Consider the following 24,679-nt stretch of genomic DNA (forward strand, 5'->3'; position numbering starts at 1 on the left):
CTGGGTGCCACCTTCATCTTTGGGGGCTGCGAGGGTGCACGGGGGGGGGGTCCTGCTTGTGTCTTGTGAATCTCCCAGTGGCCAGCTGCATGTGCAAGGCAGGAGCCAGGGCCACGCTGGAGTCTGGCATGGTCAGCACTTGGCGGGGGGGGGGCGGGGGCTGTCTGCCTGGAGAGGGGCCTATCCCATGCGGGCATGTCCCTGCTCAGGCACTCAGCCAGCGTTTGTCAGTAAATTACTGAGGTCAAGATGGGAGTGGGAACTTGTGGGCCAGCAAGTGGCCAGGCATGGAGGAAGTGGGAGGGTCTAGGTGGCCACAGGGGTGTGTGTGTGTGTGTGTGTGTGTGTAAGTGTAAGGGAGGGGAGCCTGCAGTTGTTTGCCGGAGGTGAGACCAGAATCTGTTGGTGCCTTGGTTACCCTTGGGTTGGAAGGGAGAGGAATTGACGGAGTCCCATGTGCTTTATTCAAGAAGCAATACAGGGACAGCAACCCTTTGGACCCTTCTACCTGAAAATTGTCAGGAGACATACCTTGTATGTGAAGTCTCAGAGGGCTCAGAGGGCCTTGGCTTCCTTCTGAGCTGTCGAAAGCTCCCAGGACACTGGTCAGACAACTTGTAGGGCCCAGGTGTGCACTGGCTGTGGGGTGTGCCTTTGCGAAGGGCCAGTCTAGCTTTTACAGCCTTCTTTTGGGCCGTCAAGCAGCGGTTTGTTTCCTGTGAATGTTTTCAGCCTCCGACTTTAGAAGTTTCTTCTCCGTGGCTTTCTGGTTAGAATTTGTCCGCCACCCGCCCGCCCCAGGCCCTGAACTGTGCAGGGGCTCTTGTTCTGGGGCTGCCAAGAGGGTGGCCCTTTCCTCGCAGAGTAGGCCAAGAAGCCCCAGGACCTTTGTATAAAAGGACCCGTGCCAGCTAAGACAAGGACCAGGAGGCCTAGGGCGGTCTGCTGCTACAGGTGTTTCATGCTTTAAGTTATAAAGCCATTAAATTCTTTTTAAAATACCAACATGAGAGGGGCACCTGGCTGGCTCAGTCGGCAGAGTGTGTGACTCTTGAACTCAGGAGTTCAAGCCCCACATTGGGCATAGAGCTTGAGAAAATAAGTAAAAATAGATATATTTGTAAAAATACCAACATGAGAGGGTCGTCTAGGTGGCTCAGTCACTTAAGCCTCTGACTCTTGGTTTGGGCTCAGGTCACGATTTCAGTCAGGAGATCAGTGCAAAGTAGCACAGAGCCTGTTTGGGACTCTCCCTCCCCCTCTCCCCCTCCCCCCCTCCCCTGCCTTCCCACGAACTCTTTTTTTAATGCTTATTTTTGAGAGAGAGAGAGAAGGAGATACCGAATTTGAAGCAGGCTCCAGGCTTTTCCATATCAGCACAGAGCCTGACCTGGGGCTCCAAACCCACAAACCACCAGATCATGGCCTGAGCCGCAGTCCGACGATTAACCGACTGAGTCACCCAGGCGCCCCTCAAAATAAACATTTAAAAAATGAAAATATATCATGACCAGGTGGAGGTTACGTCAGGAAATACAGGCTGGTCTAACATTAGAAAGTCAACCAGGGGCGCCTTCCTGGCTCAGTCTAAGGAACATGCGACTCTTGGTGCCGGGGTGTGAGTTCGAGCCCCACACTGGGGTAGAAATTACTTAAAAAAAAAAAGTCAAAGTAATGGACCATGTGACTCTTCCAGGGAGGATAGAGCTCTGCCCCACCCACGATGGAAGAGGGGCCACGTAATCCGTCAGCTACCACTGGCTGGTTGGTCCCCCTAGGACCGGGGTCACACCACATGCGACGATTCCTTGCGGGCGCCTCCAGGGCCACCCTCGGCCGCGGCGTGGGGCTGGGGGCGGAGCACGCAGTCCACAACGCGCAGGCCCTCGGTGTGGCTCCGCCTCCGGGCGCCGGCCCCGCCTCCGCACGCCGACCCAGCCCCGCGCGCGGAGTGGGCAGCCTCCCGACTGGTGGTTGCGGCTTCCGTTCCTCTGACGGGCCGGGTCTCAGCCCGGGTGGCGGCTGGGGTGATCCGCGCGGGCATGGGGGAGGCCAGGACTGGCGCGGGCGCGTTGGCTAGCGGGCTAGCTTCCGCAGGGTCGCCGATGCCGGAGGCCGGCCTGGAGGCGGAGGTGGCGAAGCTGCTGCCCTTCCTGGCGCCCGGGGCGCGGGCGGACCTGCAGGCGGAGGCGGCGCGGCACGTGCTGGAGCTGACCGGCTCCGAGCCCGGTCGGACGCTGCTGGCCGGCCAGGCGGCTCTGCTGCGGGCGCTGGTCGAGCTGGCCGCGGCCCCGGCCCCGGCCCCGGCGCGCGACGCCGCTCGCGCCCTCGTCAACCTCGCTGCCGAGCCCGGCCTGCACGAGCCGTTGCTGCAGGCCGAGCCCGAGCTGCCTGCCCGCCTGCTGGGCCGCGCGTTGGATCCACAGTGGCCCTGGGCCGAGGAGGCGGCCGCCGTGCTGGCCAACCTCAGCCGAGAGCCGGCGCCATGTGCCGCGCTGACGGCAGCGCTGGAGGTCGCGGAGCCGGGGGAGTCAGGCCTGGGGCGGCTGGTGCGCGCGCTGTGCACGCCTGGCTACAACGCCCGCGCGCCCCTGCATTACCTGGGGCCAATGCTCTCCAACCTCAGCCAGCGTCCCGCGGCGCGCGCCTTCCTGCTGGACCCCGACAGGTGAAGCCCGGGGCTCCCGCGGGGAGGGGGTGGAGGTGAACAGGGATGGCACTGAGCGATCCCTTCCTTCAGGTGCGTGGTCCAGCGGCTGCTGCCCCTTACCCAATTCCCAGACTCCTCCGTGCGGAGGGGCGGGGTGGTGGGGACTCTCCGAAACTGCTGCTTCGAGCATCGTGAGTAGGGGTGGGGGTGTGGCGTTTGGGGGGATGGGACGGAGAGATGGCTTTGGGGCCCCGCTAGACTGACCCCCGTTCCTGTTCCCCCTCCCCCCCAGGACACCACGAGTGGTTGCTTGGGCCCGAGGTGGACATTCTCCCTTTCTTGCTGCTGCCCCTGGCTGGCCCCGAGGACTTCTCCGAGGAGGAGATGGAGCGTGAGTGGCTTGGGTGGAGCCTCAGGGTTCGCTGGGCAGAAGGGGATGCCAGTGGGGCGGGGGGGGGGGGGGGGGGGGGGGGGGGGGGGGGGGGGGGGGGGGGGAGAAGATGCCCAGGGCTTGACCTGGCTGAAACCTTCCAGCCAGAGAGTTGCTGAGCACGAATGGGGCTAACCCAGGTTGGGTCTGGCCTGATGCCCGGTGCTGGCACCCAGTGGCTCGCATACACACCCCTAGGGCTGCCTGTTGACCTGCAGTACCTGCCGCCAGACAAGCAGAGGGAGCCTGATGCCGACATCCGAAAGATGCTCATTGAAGCCATCATGCTGGTGAGCAGAGGCCCTGCTGTGTTCATGCCGGCTCCTAACATGCCACACACGCGCGGCACGCTCATATCTGGATAACCTTTGCCCTCTCTCAGCTGACAGCCACAGCACCTGGTCGGCAGCAGGTGAGGAACCAGGGAGCCTACCTGATCCTGCGTGAGCTACACAGCTGGGAGCCGGAGCCCGACGTGCGGGTGGCCTGCGAGAAACTCATTCAGGTGGGTGCGGGGTTGGTGGGGAAGGGGGCGGGATGTCCGCGGTGCGCCAGCCCCAGCTGCTCACCTGCCTCCCCTGCTGGCAGGTGCTCATTGGGGATGAGCCAGAGCAGGGCATGGAAAACCTGCTGGAGGTGCAGGTGCCTGAAGACGTGGAGCAGCAGCTGCGGCGGCTGGACCGCGAGGAGCAGGAACAGCACACCCGGGAGCGGGCAGAGGAGCTGGCTCTGGAGCCACGAGCTGGAGGGGCTACACCCACCTGAGCTCCAGGCCTTCCCGCAGCCAGCTGTGGGCCTCTGGGTCTCCTTGCTCAGAGGTTGTTCCCTGCCGAGAGGTCTCTAGGGTGAATGTCCAATACGCCTGGGAGGGCGAGGGGACCTCTTTGTGCCCCGTGACTTCCAGCAACTCCGGTTGCTTGGAGCAGCGCCGGTCAGTCAGAGCTAGCCGTGCTCCAGGACTCTCAGGTGCCTCCAGGAAGATGGCTCACGGGCGGGACGGATAAACAGTGCAAGCCTGAGCAGCCCCGGAGGGCACTGTCGAGGTCTGTGCATCGGTGGGCGTCCAGGTATAAGCAGTGGCCTTTGCTGCCAGGCCCACCCCAAGTCCTCTATTCTGGGGTCCTCAACGTGCCCTGCCTGAGACCCAGCCTCAAAGGACTGACCTCGTGAGACTTTCAGCATCAGCCTGTCCTGGGATCTCCTAGGGCTGTGACCCCCTGGCCTGTCCTTGGAGTGCTTGCTGGGCACTGTGTGCCCATCATTCTCTCCACCTTCCTGCTTGACCTGTGCCCCAGGACGGCCCTCAGCCCCTTGCTGTCTTCTCTGGCCCGCCCTGCTGTGACGTACTTGCTGTCCGCTCTAACCGGGCCCTGTCCTTGGAAGGCTTCCTTGAGTGTCCGAGCCCTTTGCCTGACACACTCAGAGCGTCTCTGTGATGTGCCTGCATCCTCGCTCTTAAGCAGACCTCCCCCCTTCCCGCCCTTTGTCACCTTGGAGCCTCCTATGGGCCCAAGAACCTTGTCCTTCCCCAGCTCCTTGTGTGGTCCCTCAGTTCTAAAGCTGCCACACCAGGCCTGGTAGAGGGTCAGTGTGGCCCTCCCCCTGCCGCGCTCCTTTCCCAGGGCCATCTTTGGCACAGGATTCCAGAGTCCTGGCCTTCCCAGGCCCCTTGCACTCTGGCACTGGAGTGCTGCTGCCGCGAGAGCTCCCAGCACCCCCACTCCGCGTGTCCTCAGTCCTGGCACTGCCTGCAAAGCTGGGGGTCCACTCCGGTTCCTCCCGTTGAGGCCGGTCGCTTCGCGGGTACGAGGTATCTCTTTCCTCTCTGGGACTCGCTGTAGTTTTCCTCTCCTCCCAACCAAAAACGTGGCACGGAGGTGTGTTCTCCCGGGATGGTTCCCCGTGGCTGGTTGCCCTTCCTGCACAGAGACATCCACATCCCCTCCACAAAATAAACGCTTTATCTGGCCTCGCCTCTGCCCACCCATGGCAGGTAGTGCCCAGGCGTGGTCCTGATGGCAGATGTGGAGCTCCGCGATAGGAGCTACCTGGAGGCGCCTACCCCCAGGCTGGCTGTCCTCACGCTCCAGAGCCCCAGCTGGGCAGAGCCTGCGCCTCTTCTTGGGTCGGCCTCTGCGGCCCAGGCGGAGGCCCAGAAGCAGTGCCGGGGGCGCCGCCTCGGAGGCTCCGAGTCTCTGCCGGGCTCCGAGTGCTCAAGCTTAGCTGGCTTCTCTGCAACCGACAGCAGCGGGGGATCAGGAGGGGCGCCGAGGGGCCAGCCACCTGCCCACACCCCCCTCCCAGGGCCCCCACCCTACCTGGCGGCATCCTGAGCGTGGTGCCAGAGAGCGCGTGCGTGGCAGTGCGCGGCCACCTGCTGCAGGCCCAGGCGCGCACACGGGCGAAGCTGCGGCAGGCCCCGGATCGGGTCCCGGCACTCTGTGGGTGAGGGCTCACAGCTGTGGCCTCCCACTGCCCACTCTCTTCCCCCCCAGCTGCGTCCATCACCATCAACAACGCTGGCAGCATAGAGGGGTCAGCCCGTTCGGACCCCCCAAATGCCCGGAGGGAGTCAGTGCTTCACCATCGTGAGATCAGGGCACGGAGAGGGAGGGCAGCGTGCCCTGGGCTGGTGCAGAGCTCGGTGGGGCCGCTGCCTTTCCAGGCAAGGAGTCTGAATCGGGGCGTCCTCTAGCCCAGCTTCCCTGTCCCCTGGTTGCTGTGGTCCACTTACCAGCCTGGGTTGGGGGTGGGGTGCCAGGTCAGTCTCCCATGCCACTCCCTCCACGCAGCATGACCCTTCTCTGGAGCCAGGTCTCTCTTGCCTACTTTCCAGGCCCGAGCTGGGGCTCGGAAGGGACACAGGGTGTCCTCACTCACCCGGGGACATGCCCGGCCTGAAGGTGGGGCCATGGTGCATCAGGTGCAGCATGCGGTGGGCCTGGTGCTCCTTGAAGGGCAGCTTCCCGGTCACCGTGGCATAAAGGACGATGCCCCTGGGGGCACAGGCTCCTCAGAGCGGGCCCCCTCCCCTGCCCTCCCGCGGGTCCTGCCTACGATGGGGTGCCTGCGGGCGCCACTCACAGGCTCCACGGGTCAGCCTGCTCCCCATTGTACTTCTTGCTCACGAGGATCTCCGGGGCTGTATAGGCCACGGAGCCACGGAAGGTGCTCGGCAGCAAGCTCTTGAGGCCCAAATGGCTGGCGAAGCCAAAGTCTTTGCAGTGGGGAAGGGGTGGGGTGGGGGTTGGGCACAGGGCAGGCAGTCCTCCAGGTGAGGAGCAGGAGGGCGAGAGAGCCAGGGCTCGGGCGGGATGACTGGGGGGCAGACGTGGCGTGTGTAGGTTTCTGCAAGTGCAGCTGTGGGCAGGGGTGGGGCCGGGCCTCCTGGGAGGGCGGAGGGTCCAGCTGGGTCACGAGTCAGGATAATCTAGGGAAGAGGGTAGGGGCTGGGCCAAAGGCTCACCGGTCAGCTTTAGGAGGCCTCGGTCATCTAGGAGGGTATTCTCGCACTTTAGATCCCTGCATGGGGAAGGGGAAGAGGTGCTGGCCCTGGGCTCAGATGGGCGGCCTCTTGATGCGGGTGCGGGAGCAGGCTGCAGAGGCGGCAGCGCCCTCAGCGATGCACAATGCCGGAGCTGCCGCGGTGGGCCACGGCGCTGACGAGCTGCCAGAACAGTCTGCGGGCCTCCTCCTCATCCAGCCCCGGGCTGCAGCGGCGTTCCGACACCCAGTTGATGTGTTCCAACAGGTCGCTGCGGGCTGCCAGCTCCAGCACCAAGGAGGAGCGCTGGCTGTTCTGGTAGGTCTCGAACAGCTGCACCTGCCGGGCCCCCACCCACCTGCTATCACCCAAGGAGGGGCTGTCCGGTGCATTGGATCAGGGTCTCGGGATGGGGCTGAGCCCCAAGCAGAGGGGTCCTGGGTGGAAGAGGGGGTGGGCCTGGGCAGCTGGAATGGTGACGGCTGGCAGCGGGGGATGGGCAGGACGGGCACAGGCTGGGTCGGGGCCTCTGCCTACCACATTCGGGTGCCTATAGGTAGCATTGAGTGATGATATTTCACGAGGCAGGAACTTTTGGGAGAACTCCACAGGGGCCTCGGCAGTGGAGATGATCTTGACAGCCACCTGCAGGGGTGGGGGGCGGCCGTTGTGTGTAGACCACAGCCCCTGGAGGGGGACACGGACAGGCCCCATGTCCTTTGTGCACATTGCCAAGCTTGGCTGGGGTGAGGTTGGTAAGCAGCACCCTCGGGGGGCAGTGTTGACCTTCCCCTTCTTTCCTGGCACTGAAGTGCTCAAGGGGTTCTGGAACTGGGAGTAGCCAGCTTGCAGGAGCCTTGGCCTCCAGAGAGGATGCCAGATCAGCAGGAAGGTGCCTCAGCGGGGTTAGGACAGGGCCCACTGGGGCTGGGCTAGAGGGCGGTGGCCGAGCCTGCTGCCCACCTCACCATGGCATGGTGCTTGCCCCGCAGGTCGGAGGCCAGCTTGGCGTTGTCCTGCAGGCGCTCACGTGTGGCACAGGCCAGGTAGACTTTGGAGAAGGCCCCAGAGCCAATCTTCCTGGAAGAGAGCAGGTAGCCATTGTCCCTGCATTCACGCACGTGCTCCATGAAGTTTCGCTGGCCCAGCTTTCGCCTGGCACTGCCCTTCACGGAGGGCAGGGTGCCATGGAAGGGGGCAGGGCGGTCCAGCTCACTGCAGGGAGTTGGGGGCAGGGAGCAGGGCTGAGGCCTGACTTGTGTCAGATGGGCTAGGGCGACAGGGCTGGAGGAGGCTGATGGGACCGGGGCAGAGGCCAGGCAGTGACCAGGGCCGAGAGCTCGGGGTGGGAGGCTAACACAGCCGTGGACTGGTGTGGGGCAGGGCAGACTCTGGGAAAGCAGGGGCAGATTCTAGAATGGAGGGTTCTAGAGCTGCCCCTGCATTGTGCCCTCGAAGAGGGGTGTCCTTCTCTCCCCCAGGACCTGCCTTCCCGGAGAACGTCTTGCTGGAACCGACCTCGTCCCCTGTAGGGCCCACTCTTTGTGGGGTGAGAACCCTCGAGGCAGGGTGAGGCCTCTGTGGGCCATCTGAAATGTGACTGGCCACAGGGACCTTTAAAGAAGCTTGTGGGGAGCATGTGGGGAGGGTAGCCACAGGAAGGTAAGCAGGGTCTCTAAGGACATCAAGAAAGAAAAGGAAGCACAACACATACTAGCAACTGTTTCAGCGAAGCCCCCTCATGCTTTGAGAGGGTACCAAGGTGGCAGCCAGGCGGGCTGCCGGAGAGGCTGAACCAGAAGGGCATTGGGTGGGAGCCCTCTGGCTTTCTTCTGCTGTGGCCTAGAAGCTTCTCTCACCCAGGCCAAGGTCTACTGCAAGAGGCCTTGCCCCAGAGCTCTCTGGAGACTTGGACACATCCCCAAGGCAAGCAACAGTCCTGGTCTGAGCCCCCACCTCAAACCCTCCAGCTCTAGGAGACGGTAGCCAACGTGGTCGGCCCTTCTTCCCCTGGCCTCCAGAGTCTTCTCTGGGCACCGTTGCCCTGGGCAGTAGCAGCTAATGTTCCTGAGCACCTGCCTTGTGCCAGGCACTGCCCTAAGGAGTCACAGGAGCTGTGGCTGCCACCTCCCTCAGCCCTGCTTACTGTTCACAGGCCGTGCCCAACATGCCCATCCCATGGTAGGCGTTCACATCCGGGGGCTCAAACTGGATCACCACCGAGTGATTCCTGTTTTACAGGTGACAGTTTGGGCAGTGGAGGTTCAAACATGCAGCCTTTCTGCTGTGAGCTAGAGGGCACAGTGCTATGGGCTGCTGTCCTGGAGACAGCAGGAGAGCCTGGGTCTTGGTGGAGGGCTTGGTGAATCTGTGGACTTGACTTGTTCCCCGCCGGGATCCGCAGCGGTCACAGTGTGCCTGTTGCAGTGAAGGCCTGGGGACGTCCTGGTAGGACGGGCCCATTTTCTTATCCCTGTTGGACCAGAGCCGCTTTAGAGTAGGCTTCTCCTTCATATTCCCTTGCCCACCCACCGCCCTTGTTTGGCAACTTGCCTGGGACGTGGAAAATGGGCAGACTAACAGGTTCCTTGCTGACTGAGGGGCTGGGAAAGAGAAATGGCTCCTGGTTTCAAGCAGAGGGGCTGTTATTCAGGCATTAGGTGTTAGCAAAAGGGAAAACCGTGTGGCTCTGGCCAGGGGTGTCTGTGCCTCTGAGTTGCTGCTGTGGAGCCGGGGAACCATGCCCCTCTTAGCTTCCCAACTCCCATCAGTGCCAGAACACAACTGGAAGCCAGTGAGAATTGTGAGGAGACAGGCAGGACCCCGCTCTGTCCACCCTCCCTTTGCAAAGTCTTTCCTGCCTCCCCCTCTCTGTACCCTCCGTCATTCATCAATTCTATGAAATTCATTGAGCACCCATCATGTGCCTGGCTTGGTGCTCAGCACTTGGGAGCAAGTCACAGACATGGGCGTTTCTCTCATAGAACTTCCAGTCGTAGAAAGGACATTGGCATTAATGTAGGAAAGCTGGGGTGCCTGGGTGGCTCCTTCCGTTAAGCATCTGACTTCAGCTCAGGTCATGATCCACGGCTGGTAGGTTCGAGCCCTGCTTCAGGCTGTGTGCTGACAGCTCGGAGCCCGGAGCCTGCTTCGGATTCTGCGTCTCCCTCTCTCTCTGCCCATTCCCTGCTCGCACTCTGTCTCTCTCAAAAATAAACATTAAAAATATATGTAACGTGGGGCGCCTGGGTGGCTCAGTCGGTTAAGCGTCCGACTTCAGCTCAGGTCATGATCTCACAGTTACTGAGTTCGAGGCCTGTGTCGGTCTATGTGCTGACAGCTCAGAGCCTGGACCCTGCTCTGACCCAGCTCAGAGCCTGGACCCTGCTTTGGATTCTGTGTCTCCCTCTCCTCTCTCTGTCCCTCCCCCACTAGTGCTCTGTCTCTCTCTCTCTCTCTCTCTCTCTCTCTCTCTCTCAAAAATAAACATTAAAAAAATTTTTAAATATATATATGTAACGTAATAAAGTCAAATGACAGCTGTGATGTGTGCTGGGACAGCCTGTGCCCTTGGGGCGTGAAGTCTGGCTGAGGCTGGGGAGGGGGGCAGAGCCAGAGGGCCATGCTGGGCACTGGCCATGGGGTGCTGAGGCAGGGCTTGGTAAGGAAAGCGAGTCCTCCAGATGTGAGCTTCCAAAAGGCCTGCCTCCTGCACTGCCCTAGCAACTTCTAGATGCTGTGGTCAGCCCCTCCCCCTTTCACCCAGTGACGGGCTGGAGTGGTTAGTGCTCTTCCTGAGGAGCCAGCCCCCCTCTGCAGAGCACCTCACCTCACCATCAGCCTTCTGGATTCTGTCCCTGTCTTTTGGGTTCCATCCCTGCAACAGAGCAAACTGAATGCCTTCTCTCTTTGGACAAAGAATGTCCCTCCCTGCACTGTTCGGCAGCCACCCTGCCCCAGTGTGTGCAGCAGGGCACCTACTTTGCACCCCACACCATCACCCACAGCTCTCTGCAGACACAACCTGCTGCAAGATGAAGACATTTGTTGGGTCCTGGATGTTGGGCTGTTGGCCACTTCCTTCTCAAGTCGTTCTTCTCACTTTCTGAGCTTCTGGAACGGCACTCTTTTTTTTTTTTTTTTTTTTTGGTTAGACATGTCTACATGATTTCAGCCTTTGAGGGTGTGCAGGTGCCAGTGTCCCTGCCTGGGGTGCAGCCCTCTCCCAGCTTCTTCCCTTCTGAGTCCGAACACACCTCCTTCCACCTGCCAGCTGCGCCGCCTCACAGTGCTTGGTGTGTCTTGTTTGCTTATCACCTATCTGCTCTTCTCTCCAGAGCCCCGGGTCCCCAATGCAGAGACCTGCTCATCTCGTTGGCCGACTAAACGTGCATCTATCCGTTCGCGGAGGAGTCGGCGGCCCCGGGGTCTCTGGATATTTGTTGCGTGTTCAGTGGGTGCATTCCTGCGTGAGAGATAATAGGGCACGATACTGCTCGTGTGTGTCCAGGTTGGGTCCACCTGGCGTGTGCGCCTGGACAGGTGTGCGTTTGCGAGGGGACTGGCTTGGAGCACCGTGACGCGCCAAGCCCGAGTCCCCGGTGCGGCCCCCGGTGCGTTCCCCGGTGCGTGGAGCCGCGTGCAGACATCTTTGAGGTGTCAGTGCCCAAGGAGGACAGGAACAGACTGGGGGAGGAGGCCAGGTCCCGGGCGGAGGAAGAGGGAAGTGCACGCCCCGCGCCTGCGCAGTGACCGGCCGCACCCCTAGCGGCCAGCTCGGCCGCGCTCGGGCCCAACTGTCAGCAGCTGCGGGCTCTGGGCGACCGGGGGCGGGGCGGAGCACGAGGCGGAGTTTGCGCACTCCTGCTCTCTGGGGCCTGGTGGGCGGGGTGGAGAGAGGGGGAGAGGGACGCGACTCCGGCCAATGAGCGCAGAGATCCTGTGGGGGCGGGGCCGGACTGCCGCGCGCCGGGCCGCTGTTGGCGGAGGGCGGCGGGGGCGGGCTCGGCGTGCGGCCCCGCCCACTCCGGTCCGGGGCTTGGCGGGAGGGCGGCGCCCGGGCCGCCGCGGCCGCAGCTTCTCAGGTAAACGGCGACCGGGAGCCGGGGACCGGCGGCGCTCGCTCGCAGAGGCGCCCCTCGGGGGAGCCTGGGCCCGAGAGTCTGGGGGCCACCCCCTCGGCCGGGCCGCGCGGGAATCCAAGTCGGGAGGCGCCTCTCCAAGGTCAGCGGACGAGCGCGAGGAGGGTCCCGGGCGTCGCGGGGCCGAGCCCGCCCCCTTCCCTGGGCTCAGGTGCGTCCAGTCCCCGGAGGAGCCGGATTTGCCGCGTCACAAGCCGGAAGAGGCCCGGCTGCCTGGCCCCTCACCTTCCTCACGCAGACTCGGGATGCCGAGTCCGGTGCCCGTGCCCTCCCTGGGAGGTGTGAGGTCCGCGCCCCTGCTCCCCGCCGCGAGGACACCGGGGTGTCCAATGGAGCAAGCCAAGCCTGAACTCTGAGAGCCCCAAAGCTCAGGGGGCATTGCATTTCCGATTTCTCCGACATTCAGGGAGGCGGTCCGGAGCGGGGAAGTAATTTGGCCAAAGTCACGAGGATTATTGGTCACAGAGTGTAGGTCGCAAAGCTGGAAGGGCCGCAGGAAACCCAGCTCTCAAGTCCAGGGGAGAGCTGGGTGGTGCGCGGCCGGGGCTGGCCCCCAGGCCCGGATGCTGGGCTCCGACCTTCCTGCAGTGCAGCGGTAGGCCCCCAGGAGAGGGCTCTGTCGGAGCGAGCAGGGCTGGACTGAACACACTTGCACACTCTCCCCTTCGCCAGCCTAGCCGAGGTGGGGGCGGGGCTGAGCCGCTCAAGCGAGCTGAGTACCGAGGGGGGGGGCACAGAGGCGTGGCTGTGTGGCGTTGGGGAGGGGCAGGTGGGGCTGCGGTGGAGGCTGGCTTTGGGGCAACAGTCTTGGAGGCAGCGACCACCTTGGAAAGGGATGGTGGTAGGGGTGAGAAGAAGAGGGTCAGTGAGCGGACCATAGAGTGCCGGGCGAGGTGGAGAAACAGGAAGGGGTGGTGCTGGTTCCTGGCCCAGATATCTGAGCGCCTGGTGACAGGAAGACATGGCAGGTGGGTTGGGGGCCATGGACAGGTCAGGGGTAAAGGTGGTGAGTTGTCGAGGTTGAGTGGTGGCGCCTGGTCCAGATGGGGATGCCCAGCGGGCACTGGGCCCCAGGAGACCCCCGTGGGAAGCGCCAGTCATGCGAAACTTCAGCAGCGGCTTGACTGTGATGTGGTTCCATCTCACGCCTGTAGTCCTGGCAGCCCAGGGGCCTGAGCATGCTGCTCTCCGCAGCGTCCTCCTTTCCAGGCCTCAGGCCGTCGTGGTTCAAGCGGGCCGGGGTCTCCCGTCTCTCCGTGGTATCACAGAGGAGTGACCGGAGTTGAGTTCACTTGGTTACCTTGAAACCAATATGCAGGCTGCCGGCTTGTTCAGACCTGCACCTCAGTTTCTCATCCCCCCCCCCCCCGCCCCGGGGCTGTTAGCTGCCTGCAAACATGGTTGGATCAGAGGTGGCACCTGCATTCATCGCTAGTCCCGTGTGCTTGGAAGCAGGTGTTTGCGCTTAGTTTTCAGGCCTACGGTCCGCTGAGGCCCAGGTGAGCAGTCGGGTTGAGGCTGGTCTGCAGCCGCAGATCTCGTGAGTCCCATGAGCCAAGTTATTTGATCTTGGGGTGGGGGCTCCAGGAAAGCCCCTGTGGCTCCCGGCCGGTGCTTAGGGGATACCGGCTGCCGGAGTTACAAGGACTGTGGTTTCTTTGCCGAGCCGGAGGGCTACCTGGCTTTGGGGGGTTGCATGTGAACCCAGTGACACAGCTTGGCATGACTAACGTTGAGAAATAGCGTAATCAAGTGACTGTGAGCAATGAGCCGTGGACTGCCTCTCCCAGGTCATCAGCCCACGTCCTTGTCGGTAACTCTGGAAGTCTGTTCTTCCTCTGGCTCCTGTGCCAGAGGGGAAGTCCCGGGGCCTGCTGCGGGGGTGGGGGGCATTCCTGTGACCCCACAGGGTGTCCTGACTTCCCAGTCTCCCACACGCCTGTCAGGTGGACTCATGGCTGACTCTGGGCAGTGGTGCCCATGGCCTCCTCACCTCCCATGCCCCCTTCTGACACTTCGCTGCAGTTGGCCCAGCATCTCTGTGCCCTCCGCATGCCACGTGGCAACCATAATACACCTGGGTGCCCTTCAAGCCAGGGGCTTGGACTCTGGGCTTGGACGGCACCTGGTCGGCTTACTAAATGCGGTTCAGTGACTGTTTAGTTGAGGTGAATGAGGAGGAAGCCGCTTCTCCGCTTCGCTACAGGGTGTAGGATGCTGACAGGGAAGACCCTGTGAACCCTGCCCTCGTGACCTCTGCGGGCGCTTCAGGGCGTGGGTCCCGGCTGGGTCCCGCCCTGCTGTTACCTAGCGATGTGTCTCTCTCTGTGTGCGTTAAAAGAGATGGTGCCTCTAAGGTACCGCCCGGGCGGTCAGTGCTCGGCACACGCTGCCCGTGAGATGCAGGGTGCCTTCCAGACCCTTCCTTGTCTCTGCACCCTCTTCCCCTGCAGAGCCTTCGTCTTGGTTTGCCATCAGCAGTCTGCTCGCCGTTGGCTTGTCTTCATAGAGAGCAGGGTCTGTGCTGCTGTCCCTGTGGGTCCAGTGTCAGCACACGGGCCACCCGGCCTGGGGCAGGGGCAGCGGACGGGACCCTACAAAACTGGTCTTGCTCAGCTGGGCACACTTTCCTTTTCCGTTTGATGGTCAAGCTCCGCTCCTTGCACTGTGGTTCATACGAATGTACCTGCCCACCACTTTCTCTCATTGGTTGTTTTTGTTTTTTTATACAAATCTGACCAGATCTCTGATTGGTGTTTGGGTTTCTTCTAACATCTCTGTGCACTTGTGTGAGGGTTTCTGTAGACAGAAGGTGGGTGTCAGAAGATGGGTGACGCGATCGCACGGTGTGACCCTTAGGGCTCTCGGCAGATGTCCCACAGGCTCTGCTGCCTGTCCCCGCTGTGCAGTGACTACGGCACCGATGACGTCCGATGCTGGTGGAGCAGCAGGCCTCCCTGCAAGCCTTTCCCTTGTGACACAAATGGAGCCCGTGCCCGAGTCCTGAGCTAAGCTGCCTGCCAGTGCGGGGGAGGCCAGGGCTTGCCCCTCTGCCGGCTGTCTCTTCTGGAATTGTGTACCCTCTTTGTCCATTTTCCTGCTTGTCATCCTGATGTAGGTGAGCTCCTTCGCATGTTAATGTGGGACACATTTTCCTCTTGTTACACCTGTTGTGAGTTGTCCTTTCTCTTTTGTTTACCTTCTGCTCTGGTGGTTGGATGAGTTTTGTGCGCACGGAGGCTTGTGCGCTTAGGTATAAGTGTACGTATATGGTTTTCAAGTCTTATGTATGCTTTTGACCTTCAGAAACTTTAAACTTTTATATTGTCAAACTGAGCGGTGTTCATTAAGCTGTCTGTGTTTTTGTGTGGGGCTTAGAACGTCCTTTTCTACTTCAAGATGATAAAATATTTACCTATATTTTCTCTCTTTTTAAAACTGTATTTATTTAAGCAATCTCTGTATTCAGTGTGGCGCTCAAACTCATGCCCCCAAGGTCAAGAGCCACACACTCCATGGGCTGAGCCAGCCAGGTGCCCCTGCCTGTATTTTCTGCCAGGACTTTTACATTTCATTTTTCCATTTAACTCTTATGTGCATCTAGAATTCGTGTTGGAATAAAGAAGGATGTGGGGAGGCTAACGTTTTCCCTAGTGTTTAGCTATTTCAATGCTATGTATTGTTGACTAATCTGTCTGTAGGATGTAAAACCCTTTCTTGTATAATACGTTTACCTCCTTATTGGTGTTCATTTCTGGACTTTCTATATAGTTCTGTTGATTTAATACACTTTAATATAAATCCTCCTCTTCCTATACTTTAAAGAGTTTAATTGGCTATTCGTGTATGTTCATTCTTTTTTTAAGTTTATTTATTTATATTAGAGAGAGAGAGAGAGAGAGCCAGCGAGCATGTGAGTGGGGGAGGGGCAGAGAGAGAAGGAGAGAAAGAATCCCAAGCAGGCTCTGCACTGACAGTACAGAGCCCGGTGTGGAGCTTGAACTCACAAACCGTGAGATCATGACCTGAGCTGAAACCGAGTCAGCTCTTCAACCGACTGAGCCACCGAGGCGCCCCCGTGTTAATTCTTCTCTACGAATTTTGGAACCACTGCATCAAGTACCCTCCAGTATCCTGAATCATATATTTACACATTCAGAAAGTTGACAGTTTTACAATATTGAATCATACGGAAGGATTTTGCTTCTATTCCCTCAATGAGCAGTATTTAAAAAAATTCTGTGCACACTCAGGGTAAAAACCAAAACTTTTCCCCTTGCAGTGCAGTGTAGAAGACAGGGAAACTGGAACATACAACTGATCTCATATTCATCGTGTGAACAGAGGGTTGTGGGAACATCCCATCACTTGCCGGAAGGTTGGGTGAGCAGGAGTCCCGTGGTAGAGGCCAGGCAGGACGTCCTTGCAGAGGTGCCGAGAGTCCAGGCCGTGGCCAGGACACCTAGAACGTAAAGGACGGAGAAAGAAGCAGAGAGGGGTTAGGGCCTGGGTCTGGGTCACGACAGCCCATGGTGAAGGCGTTAGGTTCTGTGGGCAGCAGGAGGACTGGTAAGTCGCGGTGAGGCCTGCTGGGGTCAGCGTTTGTAAAGGTCAGCACTCTGGGCCCGGAGGAGGCGTGTGGGGGTGGCCCAGGCAGGACGGTCCATGAGACAGGCGGGGTACAGGACCTCGGTGGGGCAGTAGGGCATCGACCGCCTGAGTGAAGGGCAGAAGGAGGGGAAGGAAGGCAGTGGGGGGTGCTGACGTTTATTACACTGTGTCTGTCACCGAGGGGTGTGACTTGGTGCCATTAATTTCATTCCCTTAACGGTGTATTCGAAGAGGAGAAGTTTTTTGATGAATTTAAGTTTATCAAGTCTTTTTTTTTTTTTTTTTTTTTTTTTTTTTTTTTTTTTTTTGCGTAGATTTTGCCTTTGGTGTCAGTCATGGAGATTTTCTTCTTCTTTTTTTTTCCTCCCTCAGAAGTTTTTACAGTTTTAACTTTTACATTTAGGTCTGTAAATCATTTTGAGTTTTTATACGTGGTGTGAAGTTTAGACTGAAGTTTGTTTTATTGGATGCAGATGCCCAGCTGTGCAGCACTATTTGTTGACGAGACTATCCCTTCTCCCCCGAATAGACTTTGTACCTTTGTTAAAAATCAATTGGCCAAATAAGTCTTGATGTCAGGTAGGGTACGTCCCCCAATTTTTTTTTTTCCAGAAGTGTTCTGGCAATTCTAAGTCTTCGCACTTTCAGATGAATTTTAGAATTAGTTCGTCCATTTCTACAAAAAGCCTGCTAGGATTTTGACTGGAATGCATCTGTAGATCCATTTAGGAACAACTGACATCTTAGCACAGTATATCTCTCCATTTATTTAATTTTTCTTTAACTTTTTAAAAATTTTATTTTAGTGCGTGAGCGGGAGAGAGGGGCTGAAGGAGAGAGAGAGAATCTTAAGCAGGCCGCACGTTCAGTGTGGAGCCCAAGGCAGCCCGATCCCATGACCCTGGGATCATGGCCTGAGTCGAAATCAAGAGTCAGATACTCAACAGACTGAGCCACCCAGGAGCTCCAATTTTTCTTTTTTTAATGTTGTGTATAATTTATTCATAGTGAAAATATTATATACATATATATTTTTTAGCTTACCTCTAAGTTAGTTAGCATATAGTGCAGCCTGATTTCAGGAGTAGATTCCTTAATGCCCCTCCCCCGTTTAGCCCATCCCCCTCCCACAACCCCTCCAGTCACCCTCTGTTCTCCAGATTTATGAGTCTCTTATGCTTTGTCCCCTTCCCTGTTTTTCTATTATTTTTATTCCCTTCCCTTATGTTCATCTGTTTTGTCTCTGCTGTCAGCACAGAGCCTGACATGGGGCTTGAACTGATGAACCACGAGATGATGCCCTGAACTGAAACCGAGAGTTGGATGCTTAACCAACGGAGTCCCCCAGGCGCCCCTGATGTACTATTCTTCTTATATGTTATTGGGTGATTTGATAAAATATCGTTAAGAATTTTTACATTTGTGCCTGTGAGGGATATTGGCCTATGATTTTCATTATTTGTAATAACTTTGCCTGCTTTTGTTATCAGAGTAACGCTGGCCTCATAGAATCAGTTGGGAAGCATTCCCTTGTTTTCAATTTTCTTGGAAGAATTTGTGTAGAGTTGGTATTATTTCTTCCTTAAATGTTTGGTAGAATTCCCCCAGGGAAGTCATTTAGGCCTTTCATCTAGAACTTTCTCTTTGGGAGGATTTATTTTTTTAAGTTTATTTATTTTGAGACAGAGGGAGCAGACGGGGAAGGGACAGAGAGAGGGAGAGAGAGAATCTCGAGCAGGCTCCGCACCACCAGTGCAGAGCCCGATGCGGGACTCTAACTCATGAACGGCGAGATCACGACCTGAGCCGAAATTGGACGCTTAACTGACTGAGCCACCCAGGTGCCCCTCTACGGGAAGATTTTTGACTTTTTAAATTTGCCGAGATTTGTTTTAATGCCCAGAATGTAGTCAGTCTTGGTTAGCATTCCGTGTGCTTTTGGAAGGAATATACTACTTGTGATGAATGGATGGTTCTATACATACTACTTAGGTCAAGTCGGTTGACAGTATTGTTCAGGTCTTCTGTACCCTTACTGATTATCTGTACAATTGTTTTGTCAGTTATAGAGAAATCTCCACTATAATTTCTATTTTTCTATTTCATTTTGCATTTCTATTCGTTTTGGCTTTGTGATTTTTGAAGTTCTGCTATTAGGCACATAAACGTTTAGGGTTGTTATGCCTCTGAAACCTACTCTGCCTATTCGTATAGTTACTCCAGCTTCCTTGCGACTGGTGTCAGCCTCATTTTTCTTTACCCACCCTTTTAACCTCTTTTTTTTTTTTTAATTTTTTTTTCAACGTTTATTTATTTTTGGGACAGAGAGAGACAGAGCATGAACGGGGGAGGGGCAGAGAGAGAGGGAGACACAGAATCGGAAACAGGCTCCAGGCTCCGAGCCGTCAGCCCAGAGCCCGACGCGGGGCACGAACTCCCGGACCGCGAGATCGTGACCCGGCTGAAGTCGGACGCTCAACCGACTCCGCCACCCAGGCGCCCCTACTTTTTAACCTCTTTATGCTAACATGTGTGGTCTTTCCTGTGGTTTCTTGTGAAATACAGTTATAACTGTCTAGCTGTCCTTGTCTATGAATTCTTCTGCATCGTTTCTGGATCAGTTTATATTGACTGATTCATTCTCATTGTGGGTTGTTTTTGTTTTGTTTCGTTTTATGTTTTTTGGGGTTTTTTTTTTTTGTTTGTTTGTTTTTTATTTTTTGCTTCTTTGCATGCCGAGTAATTTTTTGCTGGATGTCAGACATGTTATTTTACCTTGCTGGTGCTAGGTATTTTTGTGTTGCTATTATTCTTGAACTTTGCTGGGATGTAGCTAAGTTACTTGGGAACAATTTGATCTTTTCAGGTCTTTTTTTGTTTTTATTTATTTAAAAAAATTTAAGCTTTATTTATTTTTGAGAGCGAGATGGACAGAGCGTGAGTGGGGGAGGAGCAGAGAGGGAGACCCCGAATCCGAAGCAGGCTCCAGGCTCTGAGCTGTCCGCACAGGGCCCAACACGGGGCTCGAACCCACGAACCATGAGATCATGACCTGAGCCAAAGTCGGCCGCTTAACCGACTGAGCCATCCAGGTGCCCCACTTTATTTGTTTTTAAATGTTTATTTATTTTTGAGAGAGATATATATAGAGAGAAAGAGAAAGTGTGAGTGGGGGGCGGGGAGCACAGAGAGAGAGGGAGACAGAGGATCTGAAGTGGGCCGCGAGCTGACAGCAGAGAACCCGATGTGGGGCTTGAACTCACGAACCATGAGATCCCGACCTGAGCTGAAGTCAAACCCTTAACTGACTGAGCCACCCAGGCGCCCCTTCAGGTCTTACTGTTAGCTTTGTTAGGTGAGAGCAGACAGCGTTTAGCCTATGGCTGATTTTATTTTTTTACCAAGGCAAAACCCTTTTGAGTGCTCTTCCCAATACTCTGAATTTTGACGTTTTCCCCTTGGGCTGCTGGGAACAGCCCCGTTCCTGGTCTGTTGTGAGTTCTGGCGATGTTTCTGCTGGGTTTTTTGGGTAGTTCTTTCCCTGGCTTTGGTAGTTTTTTCTCAGATGTGGTGCTTGAATCAGTTTTCTGTTGCTGCTATGATAAGTTACCACGGACTTAGTGCCTTAAATGACGTATATGTATTATCCTAGAGTCCCTGAGAACTTTCGGCTGGAGGCGGTAGGGCCGTGCTCCTTGCTGGGGTCTCTGGGGAGAATCTCTCCTGCTCTTTCACGTTGTTGGCACAATTTGGTTCATTGTGGCTGTAGGACCGAAGTCCCTGTTTCCTTGCTGGCTGTAAACTAAGGGACACGTCCGGCTTTTAGAGGCCACCCAAATTATGTGGTCCAGAGCCTCCTTCCTCTGTCTTTAAAGCCAGCCAGGGGGCGTTGAATCCTTCTCACGCTTCAAATTTCTCCTCCTCCTCCTTCCATCTCCTCTCTTTGCCCCGCTGGGAGGGGTTCTCTGCAGTTTAAGGATTTACATCCACCCTTCCGCTAGTCTCACCCGCATAAGCCAGGGGAGTCCCCCCACCTCAGGGTCTGTACCCTTAATGCCATCTGCTGAGTCCCTTTTGACATGTAACATATTCACAGGTTCTGGGGGTGAGGACGTAGGCATCTTTGGGGACATTACTCTGCTGCCCAGCACTGACCAGTAAGTCCGCCAGGACCCTCTGCAGATCTCTGGAGTTCTCTGTGGTGCTAGCGTCTATAGACTGGCGGGACCTAGGTCTCCCAAGATGCTCCCAGTTGTCTCAAGCCGGGGGTATTGCCGGGTCCCGGTGATTCCTCCTCAGCCTGGATGCACCCTCCGGGCCGTGAGCTGGAGTGGCTACAGGGCTCCCGTCCTTCATTTCCTGACGTCCGTCACCCTGAGAACTGCAGGTCCATGTGTTTCGTCCAGCTTTTTAGTGGTTTGGGTCAGGAGGGCACTTGGTCCGTTACTCCCGTCTGGGCTGGGAGCTGAAGCCTCTTACACTTATCCCTTACTCTTCGCTCCTGCTTGAGTTGGGTGCACGTGGCCTTTTGCACTTGTCGGAAGAGCGTTTCGAACTTGGAATTTGAGTTGGTTTAACCCTGTTTCTTCCTGGGTAGTGGAGACAGGCAGCCGTGTCCCCTCTGGGGACAGCCGCTTGTCTCGTAGATGCAGACCAGGTCTAGGCATCGGGATTTGGGTTCTGTCTGAGCGTGTGTCGCCACTGCCTTTGAGAAGGTCTTCGGATTCTTTCTGGAACCCGCTGCCAGCATACTTCATACCCTGCCTGATGGCTGCGACCTTTCAGCCCTTCATCCTTTGTGGGTTTGGGCTTTTTGGCCGCCTTCTTGCTCTGCCACAAGTGAAATGTGTGTTTCTATTTCTTGTTTTCCTTGTTACTTTTGGATGCTTTCCAGGAAGAAAGGGGAAGCACCTGGCTGATGCCAGCGTCTTTGAACCAGTGTCTTCTCCTTCTGCTTTCTCTCTGCCTGGGATTCCTGGAGATTCCTGGTTTGCTAATTTTATCTTGTTTTCTAGTGTTCTTGTGGGTTTATTCTTTTAAAACTTGCATCTTCGGGGCACCTGGCTGGCTCAGTCGTGGAGCGCGGGACTCTTGATCTCGGGGCTGTGAGCTTGAGCCCCATGTTGGATGTAGAGATGCCTTGAAAGTAAAATCTTTTTAAAAATTGAAAAAAAGTACTTGCATCTGCTCTGGTCATCTCATTGAGGTTTTGGTGGGGCACGTGTGTGTGCTTGGGCCGGTCTGCCTTCCTGGGCATGTGTGGTGTTGTCACCCTCTTATAACTCTGCCACCACTCGCCCCGGGATTTCTCCCTTCCTTCCTTCCTGTGTCCGTAGCCAGACGAGTGTCCTCTTGCTTGGTTAGGGCCAGGTCATGGCACCTCCTCTCTCGTCTCTGTCCTTTTATGGATGAGAGGTGATCAGGGGAGGGTCCAAGATGGAGGCGACCCATCGAGGGGCGGTGGGATTGCCAGCCCACGGAAGCCACCAGTGTTAGAAAGCCGTCAGCTACAGTGCCGAGGGCCTGAGGTCCCTCTGACCTTATAGGACCTCGGAGAGCGTCACGTAGGTCCGAGCGTGGCCCTGCGCTGAAGAGGCAGGGGCATTTGCCTCCTGGTGGGTTTTACTCTCGGGGCCCATCTGCTGCACGGGCTGCCTCGAGGCGCGTAGTGCCTGAAAGCCACATCTCTCAAATGCCAGGGGCGGTTTGGATGGTCGGTCTCCTCTGCCAGTGAACCCGCCAGACCCCATGCTGCCCTCCCAGCGTCTCTCGTTGTGCTAGAATTCTCAGGCACGGGGTGTCAAGCCTGCGGTGATCCGCCTTGTCCTTGGCTCTCGGGGACAGGTTTCCCTGCTGTGCACAGACTGCGGGTGACGGGTGACGTCAGCCTCGTGCGCGCCCTCTCTCGTTTACAGAGTGACGGAAGCTGCTGTAGGTGGAGTCGGGGGGCACGTCTGCCCCTCTCACCGTGCGGGCTCACATCACCCTGGCCGGGCTGCCGGGTGCGGCAGAGGGGAGCTGGGAACCGTGGGGGGAGGGCGCCTTCCGCCCTCCGTGACCGCCATCCGCTGTGTGCCAGATGGCTCCCTCGCGAGAAGGCACTGATGTCCTGTTTCACACCTGTTTTTTTAAGCTTACTTATTTACTTATTTTTGAGACAGAGAGGGAGAGAGTGTGTGAGCAGGGGAGGGTCAGAGAGAGAGGGAATCCCAAGCAGGCTCTGCGCTGTCAGCACAGAGCCCGATGTGGGGCTCCGTCCCATAAATCGTGAGATCATAACCTGAGCTGACATCAAGAGTCGGCCGCTTACCCGAGCCCCCAGGCGCCCCTGAAATCATGGTTTATACAAACACGGTGACGGCCTGTAAACCGAGGACTCTTACGGTTTAAATGTGTTTTTGGTTACTCCAGGTTTGAGAAGAAGCTGCCCGAGCCGACGCCGGTGAGGCGGCCGAGATGGCAGAGCCCTACGTGAAGAGTGAGTGAGTGGGCTGGGCAGGGACATGGGGCAGTGGAGCGCCTGCCAGCTTGGAGTCTGGGACCCGGCCGAGCGTGGCGTTGAGTGAACGGGCTTTGAGGGAGGCACTGTCGTGTGGCGTGAACAGGCTCTCTCCGAGCTCTCGGTAAAGAAAACGAGGTGGTTGTCTGCGTAGCTGCTGAATCAGAGGGGGCCGATTGGGCTGCAGGCTCCGTGTGGTGTGGGGAGTGACGTTTGCCGGGTGAAGGGGGCTTTGTGCTCCGAGTAGGGGGGCCCTGTGCCTCTGCCCCTTTCTGCACAAGACCTGGGTCCCGCAGCCACCCTGGCTGTCCACCCTGTCCCTGCCCCCAGGGCCAGCGGTTTGCTGAGGTGAGGGGAGAGACGTCCTCGCCCCACAGAACGCCTCCCCCAGGAGTGAGGATCCATAAGCGCCGTTCGCAGGCCCCGGGCCCTGGGCTCTGGGGACACTGAGGATGGCAGGGTCCTGTCCGGGGGCACCGAGCCGGAGAGGTCTGGCTCTGAGTGTGGAGCATTGACCAGCAGGGATGGGACGGTGGAGAGTTGTCTCTGGGGGCAGGTGGCAGACCTCGGGTGCTGCCCGGTGTGGGGTAGATGGCCACCTAGCCCTGAGTCTATAACACCTGCCTTTTACAGCAGCCACGGGCGGGGGGGCGGGGGGCACGAAGCAAACACAGCCTGGGACGGAAGGTCAGGGGTTAGCCAGGGTGGCCTCGGAGCAGCCGGCCGGCGGGTCCCAGACAGAGACCCTGGCGAGCAGGCCGGAGGGAGGCAGTGTGCGTGCAAGAGTGCCTCGGGTGTGTGCGGGCGAGGTGTGCAAGGTGGCCAGGCGGTGGGGCCTGGGGGAGGTTGCTGGGGCAACGGGAAAGTACAGGGGTCGGGGAAGGGGTAGGCGTCCTCCAACTCACAGGCCGAGGCGGTGGCTGGCGGGGTCGGCCGGGCCTGAGCACGCACGCCGGGCTTTGTCTCTGTAGAGCTGTCCACCGTCCTGCTGGAGGCCATCACCGACAAGGACCCTCTGGTGCAGGAGCAGGTCTGTGGCGCCCTGTGCGCCCTCGGAGAGGCGCAGCCAGCGGAGGTGCTCCGAGCCTGTGAGGAGTACCTGTGGCAGCACGAGAAGGTATTCCCTGCCCGTGGCTGGCGGGTGTCGGGGGGGTGAGCCGCTCCCCTAGGCGCTCCGGGGCCCTTGGGGCGGGGTCTGTAGGGGAGGGGTGGCTGCAAAGCCGGGGTCCCGGTTGCCGCCCCTTCCGGTCCCAGTTCCCCCGACACGGGGCATTTCCAGGACACGCGAGCCGCCTCAACTTGTGGCCTGTGGGTCCGTCCCGTCGCGGGGGCACCGGGTGGGCACGTCAGGCGGTCAGCCGCACAGCATCCAGCTGCTCACAAGCCCAGGCTGTGTTGGCGCCCCCGCTCACTCGCTGGCTCGAGGACGGACAGCTCTCCTCGCCGGGGTCTGTGCTGTCCCCCAAGGGAGAGAGAGCAGGCCACTCGCCGTCAGGGACCGCCAGAGGAACGGGTGGACGAGCGCGTGAGGGAGGGTGGAAGGCGTTCGAAGCGGGGCCGCCCGCGGAGCCCGGGCCCTCTCCCTCGCCGCCCTCCCTCGGACCGCGGGCCCCCGCGCTGGCCGTGCCCAGGGCAGCCCTGCAGGGACGCGGGCGTGCCCGTCGGTGCCGCACAGGAGGCTGGGAGCCAGCTCTCTGTTCCGGAGTCGCCGCCGGCCCCGGGTCTGAAGTGGTTGTGTGCCGGCTCTAGTTGTTTTCGGTGTGCTTTGGGCCCTTCCTCGGAGGGAGAGGCACTTTCACAGCCTTAAAAGACCAGTTTTCCTTGTGTTTGATCTAATACTTTGAGCTGGGAAAGGGGATCTCTG

At 58.1% G+C, this 24,679-nt stretch overlaps 2 protein-coding genes across 10 annotated transcripts in view; both read left to right on the plus strand.

The window, feature by feature from the left end:
• The first annotated feature begins 1,431 nt into the window (after positions 1 to 1,431).
• On the plus strand, positions 1,432 to 5,049 carry HGH1 (HGH1 homolog). The gene is made up of 6 exons (XM_043602074.1): positions 1,432 to 2,668; positions 2,741 to 2,841; positions 2,943 to 3,041; positions 3,279 to 3,370; positions 3,463 to 3,585; positions 3,669 to 5,049. Exons 1-6 carry the CDS (start codon positions 2,043 to 2,045, stop codon positions 3,843 to 3,845), a joined length of 1,218 nt encoding a protein of 405 aa, XP_043458009.1. The 5' UTR covers positions 1,432 to 2,042; the 3' UTR covers positions 3,846 to 5,049.
• Positions 5,050 to 11,580: 6,531 nt separating this feature from the next.
• MROH1 (maestro heat like repeat family member 1) overlaps positions 11,581 to 24,679 on the plus strand; it is a 62,630-nt gene continuing 49,531 nt past the window's right edge. For 3 of the 9 annotated variants that reach the window (XM_043602064.1, XM_043602062.1, XM_043602067.1), the window contains exons 1-3: positions 11,656 to 11,856; positions 22,728 to 22,794; positions 23,787 to 23,932. In XM_043602064.1, coding sequence (XP_043457999.1) covers positions 22,773 to 22,794; positions 23,787 to 23,932 — 168 coding nt within the window. In that variant the 5' untranslated portion in view covers positions 11,656 to 11,856; positions 22,728 to 22,772. Of the gene's footprint in view, positions 11,857 to 21,181; positions 21,305 to 22,727; positions 22,795 to 23,786; positions 23,933 to 24,679 lie in introns of those variants that run through there. The other 6 variants (XM_043602058.1, XM_043602066.1, XM_043602061.1 and 3 more) reach the window with 5 other exon arrangements.

This window comes from Prionailurus bengalensis, chromosome F2 (genome assembly GCF_016509475.1).
Source record: "Prionailurus bengalensis isolate Pbe53 chromosome F2, Fcat_Pben_1.1_paternal_pri, whole genome shotgun sequence".
Classification (NCBI taxonomy): domain Eukaryota; kingdom Metazoa; phylum Chordata; class Mammalia; order Carnivora; family Felidae; genus Prionailurus; species Prionailurus bengalensis.